The sequence below is a fragment of the Leucoraja erinacea genome, chromosome 13 (genome assembly GCF_028641065.1).
Source record: "Leucoraja erinacea ecotype New England chromosome 13, Leri_hhj_1, whole genome shotgun sequence".
Lineage (NCBI taxonomy): Eukaryota > Metazoa > Chordata > Chondrichthyes > Rajiformes > Rajidae > Leucoraja > Leucoraja erinaceus.
In genome coordinates, this window is record NC_073389.1 from 42677790 (window position 1) to 42701872 (window position 24083).

At 39.7% G+C, this 24083-nt stretch overlaps 2 protein-coding genes across 8 annotated transcripts in view; one reads left to right on the forward strand and one right to left on the reverse strand.

Annotated features, from left to right (window-relative positions):
• Positions 1 to 249: 249 nt before the first annotated feature.
• n6amt1 (N-6 adenine-specific DNA methyltransferase 1) lies at positions 250 to 11867 on the reverse strand. 7 transcript variants are annotated; one of them, XM_055645053.1, is made up of 7 exons: positions 11842 to 11867; positions 7309 to 7416; positions 6742 to 6828; positions 6118 to 6208; positions 2666 to 2749; positions 2000 to 2141; positions 250 to 948 (listed from the first exon to the last, which is right to left on the reverse strand). In XM_055645053.1, exons 1-7 carry the CDS (start codon positions 11850 to 11852, stop codon positions 842 to 844), a joined length of 630 nt encoding a protein of 209 aa, XP_055501028.1. In that variant the 5' UTR covers positions 11853 to 11867; the 3' UTR covers positions 250 to 841. The 7 variants fall into 7 exon arrangements, with proteins under 7 accessions (XP_055501028.1, XP_055501033.1, XP_055501032.1 ...); XM_055645058.1 differs by lacking the exon at positions 11842 to 11867 and adding an exon at positions 11113 to 11229; XM_055645057.1 differs by lacking the exon at positions 11842 to 11867 and adding an exon at positions 10614 to 11145.
• Positions 11333 to 24083, forward strand: part of urb1 (URB1 ribosome biogenesis homolog) — a 76928-nt gene continuing 64177 nt past the window's right edge. The window contains exons 1-8 of the mRNA XM_055645051.1: positions 11333 to 11546; positions 15099 to 15238; positions 16582 to 16733; positions 18330 to 18462; positions 21149 to 21245; positions 21677 to 21762; positions 21963 to 22089; positions 23530 to 23656. Coding sequence (XP_055501026.1) covers positions 11411 to 11546; positions 15099 to 15238; positions 16582 to 16733; positions 18330 to 18462; positions 21149 to 21245; positions 21677 to 21762; positions 21963 to 22089; positions 23530 to 23656 — 998 coding nt within the window. The 5' untranslated portion in view covers positions 11333 to 11410. The remainder of the gene's footprint in view (positions 11547 to 15098; positions 15239 to 16581; positions 16734 to 18329; positions 18463 to 21148; positions 21246 to 21676; positions 21763 to 21962; positions 22090 to 23529; positions 23657 to 24083) is intronic.

Below are 24083 nucleotides of genomic sequence, written 5' to 3' on the forward strand. Positions count from 1 at the left end.
CTTTGACCTGAAACATGAACTGCATGTGGAATTTCAATTTCCACAGTTGTTGCTTGACCTCTTCTGTTTCCAGCATTTCCTCCATTTATTTACAGTTTATTTACGTTCATTTATTTAAGTTTAAAAATAATATATTTTTAATAAACTGGCCAGCTTTGTTGAATTATCCAAGTGGTGTAAGTCTTGGAAATATAATTTTGTACGTCGCCCTAAGGTGATGCAAAAATATAACAGTTAAGCAACTTTAAACCATTATTTTAGGTTTATTTTTCAACTAAATCATTTACTTTCATTAAGGAATATTTGTACTCAAACAATGATTGTAACTTAATTACAGTGCCCTCCATAATGTTTGGGACAAAGACCCATCATTTATGTATTTGCCTCTGTACTCCACAATTTGAGAGTTGTGAATAGAAAAACTGTCGTCTTTTACTGTTGTTGCTCCAATTAATTCCTTTGTAAAATGGACATGTTATAATAACTGATTTATTCAGGCACCGTGCAAGTTACCAATATATACTTTCTTTTGATTTGCCTCAAGCAATTTTAAGTATAATATGAAATCATTGACCTTCAAAACTTGCATTCAAAATTGCCTCTATATTACAAGTCTTCTGAGGAGCAGTTTTAAGTATCCAGTCATAGTAATGAACCATCTCCAGTTTTCCATGGAAATTGTTCTCGATGTTCAGCTGTATTTTAATTGGACTACAGCGCTCTGAAGTTATTGCTCAGATTTCCCTGGGCAGCCATAATGAAAGCAATAGTCCATTCCTTTGCAGCCTCGGTGAATGGTTTCTTGAGCTTTTGATGAACGGGGAAAACCAGAACTCAACAATCAGGCTTTCCAAAATTTGAGCACAGATAGACATTCTCGCCCAGCTTGCCTTGAAATAAACACAGTCCCTTTCAAATTAAAATTGTTCAACGACTCTATTATTTCCTCTGTAGAAAAAAAACAGCACGATTGAAGCAGTGCTTTCGTTTGAGGGAAGTATTTCCAAAGTGCAATACATAATTGGACACCCATTAGAAAGTGAGCATATTATAAAGAGAAAATAAACTGTGCCATTAAAGAACACAGACATATAGGTGATACAGTAAAATCTGAAGCAGCCTGAATTTGCAATTTAATTACATTATATATCTATGTTAAAAAAAATCATAATTTTCAAGGCACAGGTTAGTTTACATTTTTTTCATATTTATAGGAAATCATATGTAATAATTGTACGTGATACCATGTGGCAGCAAGATGAAGCATGGAATATTGGAGATGCACTTTACCACCCTGCTCCCTCACCCACCACCTTTGGATTTTGTTTTCATCTAGTGCGAAGAGAAGAATTTCCACTAGGAATGCAGCAAAATTATTCGGAAATAAGTCATGCAAATTTCCTGATTGAATTCTGATTAGTTGGAATCTGTCAGCTCACATCAACACACCACAATAGGCAATCTACGTCTGGACCAGAAGAAAGTGTTCATGATACCTCCTGGACAACAAGCTTGAGGGAATTGTTCAACCCACCAAGAGAGGAAGTTAAACCCACTGATATTATCTTCACTTGTTTAACTCTCACAAACTGCAAACCCCCCTTCCCCCCTTAGTCAACATCTTCTTGTGGTTATCAGTATTCACTCTGATAGACACAAGCAAACAAAAAAGAACACACCACAAACCACACCAAACATGTATTTATCTTGTCATTCCCCGTGTGAAATATTTGATTTTCACCTTGAGGTATCAGGTTGATTATTAGAAAATTTGTTAAGAATAAGCTGTGTATCTTTTCCACTGTAAACTTCTATCTTCCTTTCACCTAAAGCATTCAGTCACCATCTATTGACTGTTCATAAATGCATAACATTTATGCCCAATACTATTGAATTAAAAGATTATCACAGATCCAAAAGATTGAAACTGTTGAGTATATTTCCTTGCCTTTGTTTATTACAGTCTCTAAGAAATGAGCATGAATGCATATTCTCTCACCTGGATCATTCTCCTGAACTGTAACTAAATAAAATATTCCTTGACTGGACAAGAGGCTTGAGACTTGAGGAAAAAACCTATCCATTACTTCACGACCTCTTTCACCACCAGCCCAAGATGCCTCTATACCATGACTACCAACCTGTGCAGAAAAAACACAATAATATGGATTGGAACAGATAAATATTTACATTAGAGCCTTCAGCTTATTATCCATACGCTCTACCCATTCTACTTGGTTTAGCTCCATCCAATCCGATAATCATGTCCCGGCCTCGGTTGCTATCTCCACCCTTCCATCCCCCACCTAGATTAGTATGGGTGTCAGGGGTTATGGGGATAAGGCAGGAGAATGGGGTTAAGAAGGAGAGATAGATCAGCCATGATTGAATGGCGGAGTAGACTTGAACTCGAATGGCCTAATTCTGCTCCCATCACTTATGAACTTATGCCCATCAGTCTCTCCTCACCTGGATCTACCTATGATTCGCCAGCCCCTGTCTCACCTCTTTAAACAAGCTAATTTCCCACTTACACCCTCAGACCTATTGCAGGGTCCCAACCTAAAACATCAACTATTCCTTTGCCTCCTCAGATACTGCCTGGCCCACTGAGGTTTTCCACCCATTTGATTTTTGCTAAGTAATTATGCACTTTTATACTCACTTCTTCTGAGGGAGTTACAACATAAGGTGGGTTAAATATCAACACATCTACTTGATTTTGCAGTCGTGGCAATAATCCTGTGACCTGTTTTAAAGCAAAGAAAGATGAAAAGGATATTATAGGTTTTATGGTATAAACACCAGAACTAAATCATGAGGCTAACTTTTAATAGACACATAATGTTGGAGTGATTCAGCGGGTGAGGCAGCATCCCTGGAAAACATAGATGGACAATGTTTCTTCTGAAGAAGGGTTTTGACCCAAAACGTCGCCTATCCATGTTCTCCAGGGATGTTGCCTCACCCGCTGAGTTACTCCAGAATTTTGTATCTAGACTTGGTATAAACCAGTATCTGCAGCTCCCAGTTATTACATATTGGCTAATTTTTTTAATTGTTACTTTGAGGGATGGCCGAGTGACATGGGTTTTCAGCCTGTTTCCAAAATGAATTGCACTTCTGATAGAGCTGAGCTGCCATGAGACCCAGATAATACTCATTGGTCCCAAATGAATGTCCAGCCTCTCAATTATTTACATACAGGTATACAGGTGGCAGCCCAGACTTATACCAACAGGGGATAAATCAAGCTTATCAAAATGACAGTAGCAGGAACAGAAAAACCCAAATATATATATATTTTTTAATGTTTCAATAGGAGCTTATGCAAGGTCAGGAGTGCTTGACTTAGACCTCTGAGTAAACAATATTTAGCATTCAAGTAAAGAGTGTTTAATTGTCATATCCACTGGGAACAGAACAATGAAAATATTATAATATCTTTTACAGGCATTTATGGCAACATGACCATTGAATATACAATAAACAACAGTACAATAAATTATCAATTATACTAGATAACCAAACCATAATGGTAGAAACAAAGAACTGCAGATGCTGGTTTACAAAAAAAGACGCAAAGTGCTGGAGTAACTCAGTGGGTCAGGCAGCATCTCTGAAGAACGCGGATAGGTGACATTATGAGTTGGGATCCTTCTTCAAACGTCACCTCTCAATGTTCTTTCAGGCCCGTACGAAGCTTTTCAAAAAGGGGGGTGGCATGACAGGATTACAAAAAATTTATGTGAAATAACGTGCGCGCAGCTACATCACAAGCGCAAAGTTCCTTGCGGTCGGGGTCCATTCTGAGCCTTATTTTGGAGCATTTTTGCACCAAATTTATGACAAATATTTCAGAAATAATTTTGATTGAGTCAAGTGTAATGAGTGGGTGGAATGGGATGATTGGGATCATTGTTGCATACATTTTTAAAAATCAAGAATTGAAGTTGTCCTTGTTTTAATAATCAAGTTGTACTGTTGTAAAATGACATGCAAAATGTTATAAAGGAGCATGCAAAAACTGCAAATAAAATACTGTATGTTTTTGCTGTAAAGAAAACCTTTTTTTTAGAAAATGTTTAAGAAGGAACTGCAGATGCTGGAACAATCGAAGGTAGACAAAAATGCTGGAGAAACTCAGTGGGTGAGGCAGCATCTATGGAGCGAAGAAATGGGTGACGTTTCGGGTCGAGACCCTACTTCAGACCTGAAACATCACTCATTCCTTCGCTCCACAGATCTGCCTCACCCGCTAAGTTTCTGCAGCATTTTTATCAACTTTAGAAACTGTTTTGTGCGTTGATTTGATTGCCTGTTACTGTTAGACTGTGTTAGTGTGTGCAGTTCACCTTTAATGGTCCTCCTGATCTAATAACTTCACATCACATCAATTTCAACATGGAATAGTGATGTGAATACAACATTTAGATCGACTTCAATTTCTATCGTGAAAATTGAAGTCAAACTAAATGGTGCATTTACATTGCTATGATCGCTTTCAAGCTAACCTATTTTACTGTCATACTATTATAACAAATTCTAGTTCCATGATGACTCATAAACAAGATCACAAATCACATTTTGAATTCTCAAACACAATCGGTATTTCTCACATAAATGCAATACAACGTACTACGCAAGAACTGGATTTTTGAAAAACAGTATTTTGCATGCAACCTCATGTATTCTCAAATATCAGTATGCAATACTGAAAATCAGTACCAATAAATTGTGAAACCATTTTTGAAATGTGAATTTATGAATTCTTGATTTTGATTCAATAATATAAAAAAAAATACATATAACGCCTCCCCCAAGCTGCCGCCCCCCCCCCCGTGCTGCTGCCCCGCTCCCTTCCACCTCCTCTCTCTCCCCTCCTCTCTCTCCCTCCCCTCTCTCCCACCCTCTTTCTGTCTCTCCCACCGCTCCCTCTCCCACTCCTCCTCTACCCCCCTTCCTCCCTCTCCTCTCTCCTCCCCTCTCTTCCCACACCACCTTCTTCTCTCACCCCTCCCCAACCTGCCCTCCAAACCCTCCCCCCCTCCCAAACCCTCCCTCTCTCCCTTCCCCCCCTCTACCCCCCTCAATCTCTGTCTCTGCCCCTCTCTCTCTGCCCTCACTCTCTACTCCCCCCCCCCCCCCCCCCTCTCTGGATGCGCCTGTGAGTTGGGGGCTATGCGTCAGTGGAATGTGAGAGAGTGGGGGGGAATGTGAGAGAGGGGGGGGGATAGGCTGGGTATAGAGTAAAACGAGCCAATGAATAATATTAATATAATATCATGGGGGGTGGTTAGTGTGTGTGTGTGCGCAGGGGGTAGTTAGTGTATGTGTGGGGGGTGGTTAGCGTGTGTGTGACGCCGAAGGGATCAGGACCCAATGGGTCCCACTTGGCTATATATATAAATCGTCCCGCGGGCAGGAACCAGAATTTTGGCTAATTTCCTTCAAAGTGGAAACACTGATTGCGCTCCATTTTTCCTCTGGATTTTTTTTTTTCTGGGGAAAAAAGGGAGGTGCGACCACACCCATCGCGCACCCCCCTTCAGACGGCCATGTCTCTAGAGATGCTGCCGACCATTTGAATTACTCCAGATATTTGTGTCTTATTTAAGACCATGATGGTTCATATGTATGTAATGCAGCCCCTATACAAAGTTCTTAGTAATTCGGTGTTGAGATAGTATTCTGTTTAGTATTATACAGTATGGTTCAAGAGCCTGATGGTTCCCTGTGAGTCACCATTCCTTCTCTATCATATAAGTATATGATAAGAATGCAACATCATTTGGTCATACAATGGTATGCACAAAAATAGGCCCTGAACCCCATTGTATCTTTGCTGACCTTTTTGCCTATCTACACTAATATTATTTCCTCTCACTAGGTGTATACCTTTTATACATTGATGTTTAAGTGCTGTTTAAATTTCTCTTAAATGTAGTCACTGTATCCGATTCCACCATCTCCTCTGGCGATGTTCCAGTCATTCTCTGTGCAAAATATTTTCTCTCCTTTAAAACTCTGCTCTTGGTCTTAACCTATGCCTTCTTATTTTAGATATCCCTTGCATGCTTTAGAATAATTTTACTTTGGTTCCAATTCACAACTTACCAGGTCAGTAATGATTGGCTGGATGTTCACCCCATTTTGCCTGGCACTTTCCAACGTGCAAGCAGCAGCCAAGGAGTTAATATCTGTACAGCTATAAATCAAAATGTTTAAAAGGACACACATCAAGATTCATCTTATTCTACCATATCTGTCAGAAAATATCTCTTGAAGTTAAAACTTTGAAAAGCAATTTATTTTCTCTTCACTAATCCCTAACCCACTTGAAGTCATAAAGTGATATAATGTGGAAATTGGCCCTTCGGTCCAACTTGCCCACACCGGCTAACATGTCCCAGCTACACTAGTCCCACCTGCCCGCGTTTGGTCCATATCCCTCCAAACCTGTCCTATCCATGTAGCTGTCTAATTGTTTCTTAAACGTTGGGATAGTCCCAGCCTCAGCTACTTCTTCTGGCCGCTTGTTCCATACACCCACCACCCTTTGTGTGAAAAAGTTACCCCTCAGATTCCTATTAATCTTTTCCCCTTCACCTTAAACCTATGTCCTCTGAACCTCGATTCACCTACTCTGAGCAAGAGACTCTGTGCATCTACCCAATCTATTTGGAATTCACATATTTAATAATCTAGAACAAATAATAACGTGACAGATCAATTACTTACAGATATAATGAGGTAGGTCCAACCATGGAAGCAAGGAACACAGAGACAACACCAGATCCTGTTCCAACTTCAAGGCAAATACCGGGACTGGAAAAATATTGTTTCCATTATTTAGTACAGAGTAAGCAATGTTTTATCGTATTTATATATAACATGGCTTGTTCACAGAATCATTAAATAATACTTATTTATTGGATCCTGAAAATGTGGAATATGTATTTGGTAAAATTATGTATATATTCTGACATAAACATTGAACAAAACACAAGATAAATTTCTGTCTTTAAGTCATGACTTATTTTATCACAATCTTATCCATGAACAAAATATACTTTGTCTCACCTGCCTATGCCACACATTTAAAAATTCCAATGCCCACTCAAATCTTTTTAAACAGGCTTTTAGTTATTCCCTCCACAATAGATTGGTGCAAAATTATTGCACGTTACCATTATCCTTTTAACATATGATCTGATTTTAAAATAATAGACTACACAAAATGTAGTAATTGTACAGAAAATGTTTATGCATATTACATGTTTTGTTACATTTCAACTAACGACATACCAGAGCTTCTGTATTTCTTTCACATCTTTTTCTAAGGCATCCATTAATAGGAAGGTGTCCTCTGCTGGATCATATATGTCAGCATATTCTCCATGGCCAACATGGGTACTGTAAGGTGTTGAAAACATCCTCCTTTTTAAAAAAAAGAACAAACTACTCTCTTTAGTACTCACATTAAATCATATCGTGTGATTGTACATCTTCCTTACTACCATCTCGTCTCATGTTACCCTCTACATATTGAGCTATACTAAAATAAATCATAGCTTCAAGATTATATTTTCTAATATGGTACATTAAATATATAGTGAATGGAAGCCAACTGAATAAATAACTGATATCCAAAATCCAAATTGCAATTTTTTCCTCAATCCCTATCAAATAAATCAAAAAATCATTTTGAGGGAGTGCCATGTGAATGGAAATTTGGGCTGGTGAGAAGAAATCCTGAAAGAATGATTGGTGAGAAATACCCCCTATTGGAAATACATTCTTCCTGGCTCCAGAGGTTTTTTAAATGTTCAATTATTGGTTGAAGGAAAAAAAATCCCTGTGTCAGTCTTGTAATAGATATGAATGGAAGCCTCTGTTAAAATAGAAGACCTTTATTTCAATACTTTCAGCATTTGCAAAGAAGTCCGTCACTTCATAACTTCAAAGCCACAACTGAAACCTCACAATGCACTCAGAGTACAAATCCTAAAAACATGTTTGACAACTTCTTGTTGATAAAAAATATCATCAATTTCACATGTGGACAGAAGCAACATAGTTCATCTTGCAAAGGGTGACAAAAAAATTAGATCACAGAAATGAACTTTGAGAGATTGAGAAAAGTGGAAAGCCATGTGATGTGCATTAGGAATCTGGACATGTACATTTTCCTCCACCCTATCATTAACATTTGTGGCTCAAGCAACATACTTAAAAAACCCGAATGTACTTCACATCTCTTTTCACTTTTAACAGTATCTTAAAGTTAATCTCCGATCAAATTTAATATAATCCTTCTTTGCAGAAGTGTTCTTCTTTTCTCATCAAGTTTGCAAGGTTTGCAGAAGAGATTGCAGATGAAGGAATTTGGAGCAAAAAAAAGGGGACAAGCAGCATCTACACGCAAAAAAGTCAACAATTTGGATTCTGCATTAGGACTGAATGGAGAGGAATCAACCATGATCATATTGACCGGTGGTGCTGGCTCAAAGTGCCGAATAACCTACTCCTGCACCTGTTTTCTATGTTTCTATGATGCAGTGGGTTTAGACAGGAGCTGATAGGTGAACAGAGAAGGGATAAGGAATGATGTGCAGAAGAAACCAGGTGGGGAAGAAGGAGTGGTGGAGTTGGGGGACGGATAGATGGGTTTTAGGTAGAAACATGAAAGGAAGAAAAAAAGGGCAGATGGAGCCAAGTGGGGAGAGGGGAAGGTGAAGATGGAGGGTAACAAGTGGGGACACAATGGCTACAAGTGTTGGAATCTAATAAGTGATTATGGTGATAATGGAAGGTAGACAAAAAAGCTGGAGAAACTCAGCGAGTGAGGCAGCATCTATGGAGCGAAGGGATAGGCGACATTTCGGGTCGAGACCCTTCGCTCCATAGATGCTGCCTCACCCGCTGAGTTTCTCCAGCTTTTTCGCCTACCTTTGATTTTTCCAGCATCAGCAGTTCTTTCTTAAGCACATGGTGATAATGGAAATCATTTAAGGGAGAGACGAAGGGCAAATGGAACCAGTTAGGGAGACCATCCAGTAGGTGACATGTGTATGTTATTAGTGAGTTTAGTTTAGAGATACAGCACAGAAACAAGTAATTTGGCCCACCTAGTCCGTGCTGACCAGCGATTCCCACACACTAACACATACACACACTAAAGAGAATTTACCAAATAGACTAAGCCAATTAACCTACAAACCTGTACATGTTTGGAGAGAGCGATCTGGGAGTACAGGTGCATAGTTCCCAAAAAATGGCAAGTCACGTGGACAGTGTGGTGAAGGAGGAGCTTGCCATTTTTGCCTTCATTAGGAAGGTATTAAGTACAAAGATTGGGACATCATGATATGGCCGTACAAGTCGTTGATGAGAGACACTTGGAGTACTGCATGCAGTTCTGATCGGCAGCTATAGGAAATATATCATTAAGTTGGAAAGGCTGCAAAAGAGATCCACCAGGCAACATCTTTGGATGGAATGGATGAATGTTGCCTGACCCACATTTTCTCCAGCACTTTGTTGCTCAAAATTACAGCATCTGCAATGTCTTGTGTCTCTGACAAAGTTTGAGATTGCCACTGGGACAATTGTTCATGTTAACAAAATTGGAAACCCAATCCTTATTTATGCGAACAAACGCAGCCGGCAGCTTTCCCCTTCCCACATTCACATTTCTGTCCGAGGCCTCCTCAATTGTCAGAGTGAAGCCAAATGCAAATTGGAGGAAGGCCATCTCATATTTTGCTTGGGCAGCTTGCAGCCCAGTGGTAAGAATCTAATGTATCTAACTTCAAGTAACCCCACTCTCTCCAAATCTCCCCCAATCAAGTGGTACCAGCTTTAAAGTCGTCTTGTTGAGTCCCATTGTCTATATTCATTTCACCCCGACCACAGCTAACAATGGCCTGTTTCCTTTATCATCGTTACTTTTTTTACATATCTTTCATTCATTTGTTCTGTGTCTCGCTACATCACCGTCTATAGGGTGATTTCACCAAATGTCAAATGAGCGTAGATCGGGAATTATCGCGTTTGCTCGCTGAATTTCATCAAAAGTAAGTTAATAATTCCTTACTTTTGATGAAATTCAGCGAGCAAACGCGACAATTCCCAATATTTTGGATCTTTAAATCTCCACGGCAAATGTCTGCTGTTCACTTCCGCTGTTTTTCCACCTTCAGTTCCCTCTTGTAATTACCTTACTTTCTATCTTTTTTTTTGCCTGAAAATTTAGGTCGCTGTGCTTCACGGTCACCCCGACTAGCACAGAAAATTTCAGCTCAAAAATCGTCCGTTTCCCATGTTTTTAACGGGTGTGAAAGTGCCCGTTTCCCCATTCACTAACATGTACCGAAGTGACATATGTCCTCCAGTTAAATTTTTCGGTCACGTGAGGGGGGGGGGATCTACGCTCATTTGACATTTGGTGAAATCACCCTATAACTCTCATGTCCCTTTCCCCTGACTCAGTCTGAAGAAGGGTCTCGACCCGAAACGTCACCCATTTATTTTATCCAGAGATGCTGCCTGTCCCACTGATTTACCCCAGCTTTTTTTGTGTCCTTTAACGCAGCCTACAACTTGCTTACCAAATTGAGATTGATATATAGATATATATGTACGGTGTTTTGTCGGGTCGATGAAATTAGAGCACAGCTCCAAATTAAGTTACTTTTAACTTGTTCCTGGATAACTACGACTGGGGGTTTGGATTGATATGGATCATTATCTGCGGCGATGGTACAGTTGGCCTGAGGCGACCCACGCTGTCTACAGTCGGACACATGTGCTGCGAATGTCCCCGATCACAGGCCGCCCTTCCGTAGAGTGATCACCGACCACGACGGCTCATCGCCGGGAGACGCCGGTCGCTGACGGCTCCCCGGTAACTCAGCCCCAAGGATCCAGGAGGAGCAGCGATCCGACACCCGGGCGGGGCTGAGGCTTGGGCCTTCGACTGTCCTCTGCAGCCTCAGACTCCGGTCGCCAGGGCAACGTCCCCCGCGGTGGTTGTAAGCGAGTTACGTAGCGCTGTTCCCCCCTGAGTTACCCCAGCATTTTGTAGGGGTTTTTTTTTGTATTGTATACCAGCATCCGCGGTTTTCTCCAAAGATCCTATAGCGGAGCGATCTTTGTGGTTTTTCTCCGTGCGATTCTCCTGTTATCTTGCGTTCCGTGTTCAACGTGCAGGAGGAACAAACGCCAGAGTGAGCTGGGGGTTCCCCGCCGGAGTGCAAGCGGGGACGGACAGTTCCGGAGGCTGGGTCGGAGCATGTGAGGCAAAGATACGAGAGGAGCTCCTCTAGTGTCTTTGGGCAAAGATCTTCTTTGATCTTTGGTGTGAGGCGAGGGGGGAAACCCGCGGCGTCCACCCTCAACGATCAGCATGGAGAAGAAAAGGAAGCGCATCGACTCTCCAACCGATGCGGCGACGGCGTGGAAAACGACCAAATATATGGCCCTGGAAACCACCGGGACTGAGTTTAAAAACCTGCTGAAGAGTCCAGAGGGAGTGGAGAAAGGTATACACAGTAACGAGCTGCAGAACAATGATCCATTCTACATTTTCCTTGATTGCTCTTCCTCTTTCATGTCTCATTTTCACAGCTTACATTCCTTATCTCTGTGTCTCCCTCTCCCCCAACTCTCAGTCTGAAGAAGGGTCTCGACCCGAAACGTCTCTCCTGATACGCTGCCTGACCCGCTGAGTTACTCCAGTTTTTTGTGCCCATCATCAATGTAAACCAGCACCTGTAGTTCGTTCCAACACGATACTGAATGTAATCTCTTCCCACTGTGCTTTTTGGTGCATATCACCTTAATTTCATCGGCTTTGTCACTTGCATGAGTTGCTTTGTATTTTGAAACGAGTTCTTCCTCCTAAAAGTTGCTTAATACTGATTTATAAAGCAAAACATTTCTCCTGCCATGAGGTTTGAATCCTCTCCCTCAGCCCTCTGGCTCCTCCTCTTCCTTTCTTCTTCCCACCCCCACCCACCATGCATCAAAGATTATAGCTCCTCTATAATCTTTGCCCTGCAACAGTCTATAGAATGGTTTCGGCCCGAAACGTTGCCTATTTCCTTCGCTCCATAGATGCTGCCGTACCCGCTGAGTTTCTCCAGCAATTTTGTCTACCTTCGATTTTCCAGTATCTGCAGTTCCTTCTTGAACATGAGGTTTGAACCGACAATTTCTCGTGAATTTGGCCATCAGGCTGCAGAAAAATCAAAGCATAAGCACCAAAACGTGACCAAATTGTCATGGAGAAATTAGGGCAGTCACTTATCCCTCTCCACTGTATCCACCAGCAAACATTTTCCAGTGATCAGTTATTAAATCCTTCCATACTTGGCTGAGTGAGAATATCTAGAGTAATGCAGGGATGTAAATCATGCCATTCCTGTCAGTGATGCTCAGAGAGAGAGACACAGAGACATGCAATCTTGAAGAAAAAAAAAACGCAAACTGCTGGAATCTTGAAGGGAATGGAAAATTTACGGTCGCTTCAGTGAAGGGGGGGGGGAAACTCAGCAGGGGTAAAATCTCGATTCAGATTCAGATTCAATTTTAATTGTCATTGGCAGTGAAGTACAGAGGCATTTAGCATCTCCCCTGGAAGAGCGACATAGCAAACGATTTGACATTTACGGTCGGAACCCTTCAGTGATTGGGGGGGGATGGGGGAGGGGGGGGGAAAGAAAGGTGCTGGGGTAAAATCGGACGATAGGTGGATACCAAAGATTATAGAGTGGATATGGTGAAGGGGGTCCCGACTGATGGATGGAGTAAGTGAGCAAGGGTAGTTGTGAAAAGGAGACAAAATGTTTTCAGATAAGAGGAGGTGTGACATGTAAGGCCTTGGGGGGGAGGGATATGGATGGAATGGAACGGATGAGGAGAGGATGGTTAATGGTGAGGTAAATTTGGGACTCTGGGATGAGATACAAACATGGAGAAAGGGAAATGAGCAAGAGTTGTGGGAGAAATATGTGATTGGGTGGGGGGATGTGGGGTTATAACTTGAAATTGCAGAATTCAAAGTTCATACTGTTGGGTTGTAAACTACTCAAGCAGAATATGAGGTACTGTTCTTCCAGTTTGTGTGTTGCCTCACTGACAATGGAAGAGGCCAAGGACAAATGTAAGTTTGGGAATGGAATGGGGACTTAACATGGATAGCAACTGGGAGCTTCAGCAGGCCTTGATAGATGAAGTGCAAGTGTATGGTGAAAAGATCGTATAGGCTATGCTTGCTCTCGCCAATGCAAAGGAGGCCACATTGGGATATGATGTGATCGCATTGAATGTGGCGGATTTGTCAGAGATTGATGTGTTGGATTCAAAGGCTCAACACATTTTCCACTTGTGTTGCAATCTCAGGCAAGGCTACATATAAAACATATTTCAAGTCATACTTTAGTTTGATTTGTACTTTTCTTCTGTGTAGGAAGGAACTGTAGATGCTGGTTTTAACCAAAGATAGACACAAAAAGCTGGAGTATCTCAGCGGGAGTGCAGGACAGGCAGCATCTCTGGATAGAAGGTGTAGACAATGTTTTGTGTCGAGACCCTTCTTCAGACTGGATGAAGGGTCCCTCTCACTATAAACCTATGTCTTCTTGTTTTTGATTACTGATTTTGGTTTCTGTTTTTTTATTTCTGATCTTGGTTTCTGAAGAAGTATCTCGACCCGAAACGTCACCCATTCCTTCTCCAGAGATGCTGCCTGTCCCGCTGAGTTACTCCAGTTTTTTATGTTCATCTTCTGTACTTTTCTCATGCTCTTTTGGATTAAAATCCTTGTTTTACTTATCCTTGGCATAATGATTGATGTGTCAAGTAGACCATTTTATCAGAGCAACTAGGTATGGATAATTAATAAGCCTATATCTCTTGATCATATTTAAACAAAAGCAGCTAATTATTCATCCCTGTGAGTGATGGAGAACATGCAGGATGTCACGTAAACACCACAAACACTTTCTCTTTGGAGGACGGGTGGCATCGTAAAAATATTAGCGTAGGTCTTTTATTGGGACTTGTGCATCTCCTCGGAGATGGAAGCAAAAACATTGATAGCTTGAGGCACTTTCCTGCAATTCAAAGGAAAAAGAAAATACTCACTTGCCAACATTAGTTGCACCAAATCACAGACAGGCTTACGTTATTGAGGGAGACTTAGAAAATATGGAATTTTCCTAATTTAAGAGTTACTGAGTTACATAGTTGGGACAGTGACTTACAATGGCAAAAGTTGTAAGGGAAATTATAATTGCAGTTTGGTAATATAATCAATGAACAATGGAACAGAGCAAAACAAACTAATTTACTCGCCCAAACATTTGGTCTGGTTATGGGACAGATTTTTCTCCAGTAGTTCTTGGATGTTTGATGGATGAGAATATGTATTGAATATAAGATTGACCTGAACTTGTGTGAATTTGTGGAAATGAGAAATACTGAGACATACAATGTATTTTGTATTAATTTTGGAGTTCAAATATATATACCTTTTGATGCTGAAGATCCACTTTGAAGACAATTTAAGAGCTACTGAGGGTTGAGATAATGTTGGCCTTGTAAACATTGCCAGGTTAGTTACTACCATTGGTATATTACATTTGTTTCAAAAAATAGTGAGGAAATGCTTCACTATCCTCTTAAGGTCATAAGTGATAGGAGCAGAATTAGGCCATTCGGCCCGTTAGATCAGCCATGATTGAATGGTGGAGTAGACCTATCTCGCTCCGAACCCCATTCTCCTGCCTTCTCCCCATAACCCCTGACAACTGTGCTAATCCTAGACTAAAGTATGCAATATGGTTGGGGGAAAAACATTTCTTAGGACTGTTCTGGACAACTTTTCAGTCAGTGAGGATGTAATAATTTAATCTGAGTACCTATCCAAACTAATTGAACATTGTCTAAAATTGAAGTAAAATAGTGCAAGTATGCAACTGGTTTGTCAACAGGTAAATATGAAACGAAGCAGCCTATACTTAAAATGTGAACCAATGTAAAAATGTGAAAAATTGCATCTGCAATATTAAAACTCTTTATGTTTCTTTCAGGTTTAGAATATTTTATTCATATAGCCAGACAATTGCCTTGCTCTGAACACTATGATGTTGTGGAGGGGTACATAAAGATTTCAGCTGAATGTGCAGATATTTTTAAACTTCTTGATGGAGAGAAGAGGCCAGAAAATGAGGTAATTTTTTTTTGTGTTAAAATTTGAATAAAATAAAATATTTGAATAGCCAGTGCAACGAAAAAAGTTGAAACAAATTAGCTCTAAGTATTACCTATATTTACTAAATGAATGGGTCATCTTTTACAAATCTGCCAAGCCTGTGATAATGGGAGAAAAATGTGAAATGCCCCTCTCCCCAGCTAGTAGCGGCAGATCTACTGCCTTAAGGGCCTGTCCCACTTTCACGACCTAATTCACGACCTTTTTTACACGTGGACATTTTTCATCATGTTGATAAAACACCCCGACCTACTTGATGCCACGAGTGCCTACGACTAGCATCACGACCTACCTATGACCTCGTGACGACCATGCTGCGAGTATGAGTCAAGGGCAAACTTGGCAGAGGTCGTGAATTAGGTCATGAAGGTGGGACAGGCCCTTTACAGTGCCAGAGAACCGGGTTTGATCCTGACTATGGGTACTTATCTGTACGGACTTTGTACGTTCTCCCCGTGACTTGCGTGGGTTCTCTCCGAGATCTTTGCTTTCCTCCCGCACTTCAAAGATGTACAGGTTTGTAGGTTAATTGGCTTGGTATGAATGTAAAAATTGTCCCTAGTGTAATTTGTCATAATAACCATTTATGAGGTGTTTTGAGACGAGACTTTGCCTTCCAGCACAATGAGGAGGAGATTCACTGTGATGGATGTTTGTGTAAATTGTGTTGTGTCTTGGTTCTTTTTCTTGTGTGTATGACTGCAGAAACCAAATTTCGTTTGAACCTCAATGAGGTTCAAATGACAACAAATAAATTGTATTGTATTGTATTGCGCAGTAACCAACCAGAACCAGAACCATGCTTCGACCTGCCTAGCCCCTTTTCCAGCTTTCTTCACTATCTCCCCCCCCCTCCACCGTAATCACTGAAGAATGGACTCGACTCGAAGCGTCACCTATCCGTGTTCTCCAGAGATGCTGCCTGACCTTCTGTGTTACTCCAGTACTTTGTGTCCTTTTGTTTAATAACCAGCGGTTCTTTGCTTCTACTATACACATTTCACATTTCATACATCAAGTAAGAAAGATGTGATTATTTTACACCAAATTCTTCTGACCTGCCATGAAAAATGTACAAAGATTTACCAAATAATTATTCTTTTAAATATAGCAGTATTACACTTTTAAAATGATTTCTAGTTTAAACACAAGGTACTTTGCTTTATTTCTGTAATATCCTGTAAATATGTGGTTAATCCTATTCTTTGTAAGCAGTGCTATGGGACAGTCTAATAACTAAACAGGCATGTCTTTAATATATTTGATGGGAAGGAAAATTAATCTTTTCCATTGTCTTACAGATCATTTTAATTTTCCAGGCCTTGGAGGCCATTTTGCTGAGGACTGCCAGTGATCTATCCCATTTTAATGCAGTGGGAATGAACATAGTGAAGAAGTTGCTGAATACTTACATGAAGTCTATATATTCAGCACTTTACTCAGCAAATCTCAGGTTAGTCTTATAAGCTAACAATTATTAGCCAAGGATAGACACAAAAACATGAAGTAACTCAGTGGGACAAGCAGCATCTCTGGAGAGAAGGAATTGGAGACGTTTCGGGTCGAGACCCAAGGAGCTGGTATGGGAATTGAAACAATGAACATTCATTGTGACATGCAGTGGTTCTTAAAATAATAAGTTAGGTCTTGCAGAAACCATTTATTATGTTAAACCTTTCCCTTGTGATTCACTTTATTTGTGAATGAACTAATATATTTTGTAATCTTTTGAGTTGTGAAGCATATCACAAGCAATCAATCATTTTCTTCACAAAAGGACACAAAGTGCTGGAGTAACTTAGCAGGTCAGGCATCATCTCTGGAGAACGAGGATAGGTGACGTTTCGGGCCGAGGCCCATCATCAGACTAGACTGAAACGTCACCTATCAATGTTCTCCAGAGATGCTGCCTGACTTGATGAGTTACTCCAGCACTTTATGTAGTTTCCCTTTATGTAGCATATTTAATTCTTTGTTTCCACAATAATTTTATTTAATTATTGCCATTATCATTGTGTGAATGCAGCCATAAATTATCGTTGATGCTTCTGAGAATTGCCTTGGGATGTTTTATGTTATTATTATATGGCCTTAGTTTAACATTTGATCTCAACAACATTGCCTGTATTAGTTAAGTGCTCCAATAGTGATATGAATTTCTAACCCATATTAATCCAAAGCCTATGGCAAAATACTGGTCTTTTGTACTTTGAATAAAAAATATGTAGCGATAAACTGGAAGGCTTTCAGAGTGATTTAAAGCTTAATTAAAAAATAAAAAAGAGGTAGAAATATTTATCTGATACAAGAGGTGGGGGTGTAACAAGTAGATTTTATTGGCCGGAACACACAGGTTAATTGGGGTGCTCACACAGGTGTCACGGTCCATGTGTAGTAATGCTATATATTGGCTTTGGAAAAGACAGTGTAAATTAATATGTTAGATACAAGCATTTTGTCAGAAGTGTCAAGGGAAGATAGTTTAGCCCTTTTTATGAGCAACCAGATTTCATCTGTTAGTTTTTTTGGTGAAGATTTATTATACTCTCTGTGATAATCTTTTAAAGTTTTGATGCAGAATTTTACGTATAAATGATGCTTAGATTGAGAATTCAGACAAATAGAAACCAATGAGGGCACTGGGATCAGAATCTGGCTTGGGAGCTGGAATTACATAATGCATATTTTGGTGGTTTATCTAGTTGCATCTTTATAACCTTGTTTCATTGGTGATATTTTCAGAGAGCGTTTTTCCCTCCATTTCAGGAAAACCTAGTGGAATTTCCACATTGCTTGAACCTTGGAATAACGACGTGGTATTGTAGTTATAGGTCAGGAGGTGGCAGTGGTAAATTTGAAAGCAAGTTTATTTAATGAGCTGACCTATGTCATTGGCAGAAAATTAAATTGCATAATCTAGTTTTGCGTTTCACTTTGACATTCAGATTCTAATAGAGTACAACGTAACATAATTCTAGTGACAACAATGGCTATCCATGAAAATCCATGATTTTGAGTTCTACTTGATTTGATTACTCTTCTATTTTAGATGTACCAAAGTATGCCTTGCCTTATTGTCTGCAATGGTAAGCCAAGGTACAGAAGCCGCACGAGATTTCTTCGGCCACTTTGATTTCTACAACAAATTGCTCCCAGGCTTATTGAAAAAGAGAGATGGAGCAGTAAGTGTTTTCGCCTGTAAACTCATACTTATAAACTTTGAATTTTGTACTGATGATTTCATTCATGCTTTTTAAAGAATGTTGCCCAGTGTATTCCAGTCTTCTGGCATATTGTTACAATACCACGTCAGAGAACAGTGCAGTATTTTATATATTAGGTCCACAGTGTGTGGTATTATCTGGTGATATGGTACCGATGTATTAGTTTAGACTTGGTCTCCATCCCACGACTTAAAACCCTGTCCCACTGTATGAGTTCATTCAAGAGTTCTCCTCGAGTTTGCCCTGATTCGAACTCGGAGATTTACAGTAATGGCCCTCGTACGTACTCAGGGCTCTCGTGGGCATTTTTCAACATGTTGAAAAATCTTCACGAGTCTTCCCGAGCTTACCTGCCGTTAGCGAGCCTTCCCGAGTACCTTCTGTTAGCGTTACGAGCTGCTAAGAGACGTCCCCGAGCTCCGACGTACCCCCTACGTTCATTCTACGTGCTTACCACGAGTTTGATTTTTTTTTAAACTCGGGAGAGCATTTGAATGAACTCGTACAGTGGGCCAGGGCCATAAGCTTTATTTAGCTATGAGTGACGAAGGGTTTTGGCCCAAAACGTTGCCTATCTCCTTCGCTCCATGGATGCTGCTGCACCCGCTGAATTTCTCCAGCACTTTTGTCTACCTTCGATTTTCCAGCATCTATAGTTCCTTCTTAAACATTTAGCTATCATTATTGTGTTGAACTATGCAAATTCTGCTCCCAAACTAAACGATTGGGTTGATACATGCAATCAAACAATTCCTTCAGTAATTTAGTAAATGGAATAACATTCACAATCTCGATTAAAACACCTCTTCAGCATTCTCAGTCCCCTGTCGATGGATGGCATAATGGAGAGTATAGATCTTAGTGGTTCCAGGTTCATTCATTAACCAGCTGGAAGTAGGAGTCCTCTAGTTAGCCTTAATATGCTCGGACAGTTTGAGATCAAGAAGGAGATAGTGTTAAAGGTTCTGTAGAACATTAAGGTGGATAAATTCCCATGGCCTGATGGGATTTATCCCAGGTAATTGAGAGAGACAAGAGAGAAGATTGTAGGGTCCTTGACAAAGATCTTTGTATCTTCTCTAGCCTCTGGCATGATCCCAGACGACTGGAGAGTATCATGTGCAGGCAGAGGAGATTAATTTAACTTGGCACTATGGTTGGCATGGACATTGTGGGCCAAAGGGCCATTACTGTGTTGTACGGTTCTATGAGACACATTAGTAAACGCTGCATTTAGGCACAATTCCTACTCCAGCACACCAGAGGAGCATCACAGCCACGCAGTTGTTCTCTTTCCTTCATGTTCAGTTTAGAGATACAATGGGGAAACAGGCCCTTCAGCTCACCAGGTCCACTCCGACCAGCGATCCCCACAGAGTAACACAATCCTACTCACACTAGAGACAATTTACAATTTTTACCGCGCTAATTTGCCTACAATGCTATACATCTTTGGAGTGTGGGAGGTCATCCGAGAGATCTTGCCGACTCTGACCCATTGATGAAAACTGACACATAGTCTCCTGACTTCTCCTTTATGGTCAATAATTAGTTCCTTGGTCTTGTTTACGTTGACAAAGAGGTTGTTGATGTGCCAATATTCAACCAGGCGTTCTATTTCTCCCCTGTATGCTGACTCATCACCATGGGTGATTCAACCAACTGCAGTGGTATCATCCGCAAATTTGTAGATAGCACTGGAGCTGTGCTTAACCACAGAAAAGAGTTTAAAAAGAGTAGAACAGGGGGCCAAGCACACAGTTTTGAGATACTTTTGTTGATGGTCATTGGGGAGATGTTACCGATCCGCACGGACTAAGATCTGTCTATGAGGAAATGTTCCATCGGTACATATGACAATTATACAGGCTTGAGTCTTTTGACTTTTGACCAGCAGCTTGACATATGTGTTCCTGTTATCTAGAGGACTAGAGCATAATGGACAGCATCTTCTATTGATATGTTGTGGCACTAGGCAAATTGTAGTGGATCTGGGTCATTTCTGGGGCAAGAGTTGATTCACCGTCATATCCAATATCTCAAAGTAATTCATGATGGTGGATGTAACTGCTACTGGATGGTAGTCATTGAGGCAGGTCACCATGCTCTTCATGGGTACCGGTAATGATAGATACCTTTCTTTAAACAAGTGGAAATTTCAGACCCTAGTAGTGAGATGCTGAAGATATCCTTGAATTCGGTGTTTGGTAGTTCTAACTCTTGGTGCAATACTATCAGTATATGATCCAGTATATTGATAGTTTAGTTTATCATTGTCACTTGTATTGAGGTACAGTGAAAAGCTTTTGTTTGGATACTATCCATTCGCAAAAAAAGAGTTCACATGATTAAAATTAAGTCATCCACAGTGCACGGATAAAGGATACAATATTTAGTGAAAGATAAAGTGCAATCACATTAGGTATAGTCTGATTAAAAGTATAAAGCTGGAGCATTGTGTATGAATGCTTTTATTACTGAATATCTTTCTTTGTCATTCATGCAATAAATAGAAATGCTTTGAACATTTAAAAGTAAAAATGGTTAAATCACGTCATTTTTAATGTGACAAAGTATCTCAAACATTTTAATTCTATTCAAGCGATATAATATGAATAATCTAAGGTGATTTTGCTTGCTATAGGTAAGGATTGATATTCGCATGGCTTATATCCAATTTGCAGTTTCGTTTCTGATTGTTGGTGACAACAACACTATTACCCAAGTCCTGGAGTTAAAAGGTATTTTCAGTCTTGTAATTCCACCAGAATTTGAATACTGAAGGCTGCTTGTTTTAAATATATGACTTCTTGTTGATAAACCGCAGCGTAAACTGTAGAGCTGCATTGTTTGGGAAAACTGCCAAAGCTAAAGAAAAAAGGTGGAGTGAGACATAGACAAGATAGCTAGGGATATTTGTAAGAAGAAGAAGAAGCTGAAAAAGCTGATTTGATTTTTTTTTTTTGAGATCCTTCCACTGCGAAAGTTGTCCAAGTATTGGAACAAGCAATCAATCTTTATCCAAGTGCAAGTGATAGGAAGAGTGTGGAGTCTGAAGAGTTGGATGAATAAGGAAAAACGTTTGGCACAGTAAAGATCATGGCAAAATATTTTAGATAAAGTCAGTCATTAGTTACAATTCAAATTAACCTAATTTGTGTTTTATTTTAAGATTTTTTAACGGATATATTGACTTCTGGACTAAAAGAAGATCGGATTTCTGTCATAAATTTACTTCTGTCGACTTTGAAAACAAAGGTTTGTCAATCTAGATACTAAACTGTTACTTAGTTTTCAATTCAAGTAGCCAATGGCTGTCTAGAAATTACATTTCCCTCTTTGATCAAACGTTCATAGGTCATGTATTTTTGTTAGAAAGTTATTAATACCACTTGTGTTATGAATCAACATAAAAACTTTGGCACTTTTAATCTCTGGAAATCTCCTACATTATCTAGGTTGTCCAAAATAAGGCCATAAGTAAAACACAGAAGGTTCGTTTATTCTCAGCAGGAGTTTTGAATCATATTGCAACGTTATATCGCTGGAGTGGAAGTGTTGATGTAATCGTGAATACAAAGGCAAGTCTTTTCGGGGTAGGGGGTAATGATTACAACTCTGGGACTATTGTGTATGTTATAGAACTGCCATGTATAACTTCAGCTATTCCTGGTACTGGTTTAAAATAAAGATAGACAAATTGAGGATTTTCCCAAATGCTTCTACAATGGTTTTTGAAATGCTAGATGCTGTCTAGTAACCGCCATAATCTTAAAAAACTAGGTTCTCCCTTAAGGCAATGCTGATTCTGTCCTGTCCAATTTTCCTGCTCTTTGCAACATTCCTCTCTATTTAAGATAATATTTATGGACCAGTACTGTGATTAAGTAGATAAAGCTATTTTGATGCGCAATACCATTAAATGAAAAATAATTGCCTAACCAGCTGTTGGCAGTAAAGCTGGACCATGGAAACATTTTTTTACATAGTTATTGAATAATTTCTTGCTATCTATGAAAATTAAAACAATAGTATTATATAATACAATATATGCAATTAACTAATTTTAGTAGATATTACCTTCACTCTACATTAATAGCAAAGTCATTCCCCAATTTTGTTGTCTTTATTTTGAAACATGCATTAAAATAGTGATAAGAATTTCCTATATCTGGGATTGTATGCTGATATGCTGATATATGACATGACACAATTTACACTATATCTAAAAATACCACAAATATATAATAAAAGATCACTAAGTCTGAAGAGGGTCTCGACCCAAAATGTCACCAATCCATGTTCTCCAGGGATGCTGCCTGACCTGCTGGGTTACTCCAGAACTTTGTATTTTCCAGTATCTGCAGTTCTCAGTTTCTATATAATTAAAAATATCAGTTTTCAGCTTCTTGCTTCCGAATCTGGAGGTTATGAACTAAAATGCTACGTGAATTAGTCTTTGCTAGCAACCCGTTGTTATTTCGTCAGAGGAGCTGCTTTTAGGTTGATGTGAAACCTGGTTAATATTGTAGGACCAAGTAAAAACAGACAATGCTGGAAATACTGTGAGGATAATGCAGCACCTATCGATGAGTAGATGTAACACTAAGATCAGTAACCGGTTATCTTTTCTGATGAGAGATCCTGAACCTGAAATGTTAACCATGTTTCTCGCTCTACAGAGGCTGCCTGATCTGCTAACTATTTTCAGCAGTTTGTTTTTAATTTGGATTCACAGCATTTGGATCTCTTTTTGTTTTGCAATTGTAATACTGGGTTGATGTATTGTAAAAATTGTTGAGGAATTCAGGAACAACGTCTTGACTCGAATGTATGACGAAAACATAGAACTAGTTGACATGGGTATCCTTGTATGTTAAGGAGAGAGGGTGACAAATATGAGGGGGAGAGGAATAGAAAACTGGGATTACAGGGTGAGATAAAAATGCTGAGAGAAGTTCATGCACTGCATTAGCACTGATGTACTCTAAAAATGTACATTTGTACCTTATGATTGACAGGAAGACCAAGACTCGTCGGCAGCTGGAAGAGACTTGGTTCGAGAACTTGTGCACAGTTTCCTAATTGATCTATGTTGCTCTCTTAAACATGGCATCAATTTTTATGATTCTAGTCTGGGAACAGTGAAAAGGTAAGAATCCTGCTGGTAGCTTCGTCAAATTCACTCCGTACATATTTTCAGTTGGAACGTATGTTATTAAAATGTGCTCACCAGCAATCAGCTAACTAAATCATACTCATAAATATAATCATACATCATTTATGTTCATTTTAGAGGTTAATTGATGTTTGCTCCATGATATCAAAAATGGATTTCCCTTCTAACTTCTATGGGCCTCAAACTCAGAATTTCCAGCACTAGTTTTTAAAATGGGCTTTGAGCGAGAACTAGCAATTGAATATGAGAGGTGATTTCACTGAAACAGATATGATGCTGACTGGGGCATGAAAGGGTAAACATTGAGTATTTTCACTAGAGAGGGACTCCAACGATGAACATAGCTGCAAGATTAGGAGGTCATTATTTAGAACAAATGTGCATAGGACTCTTGCAGACA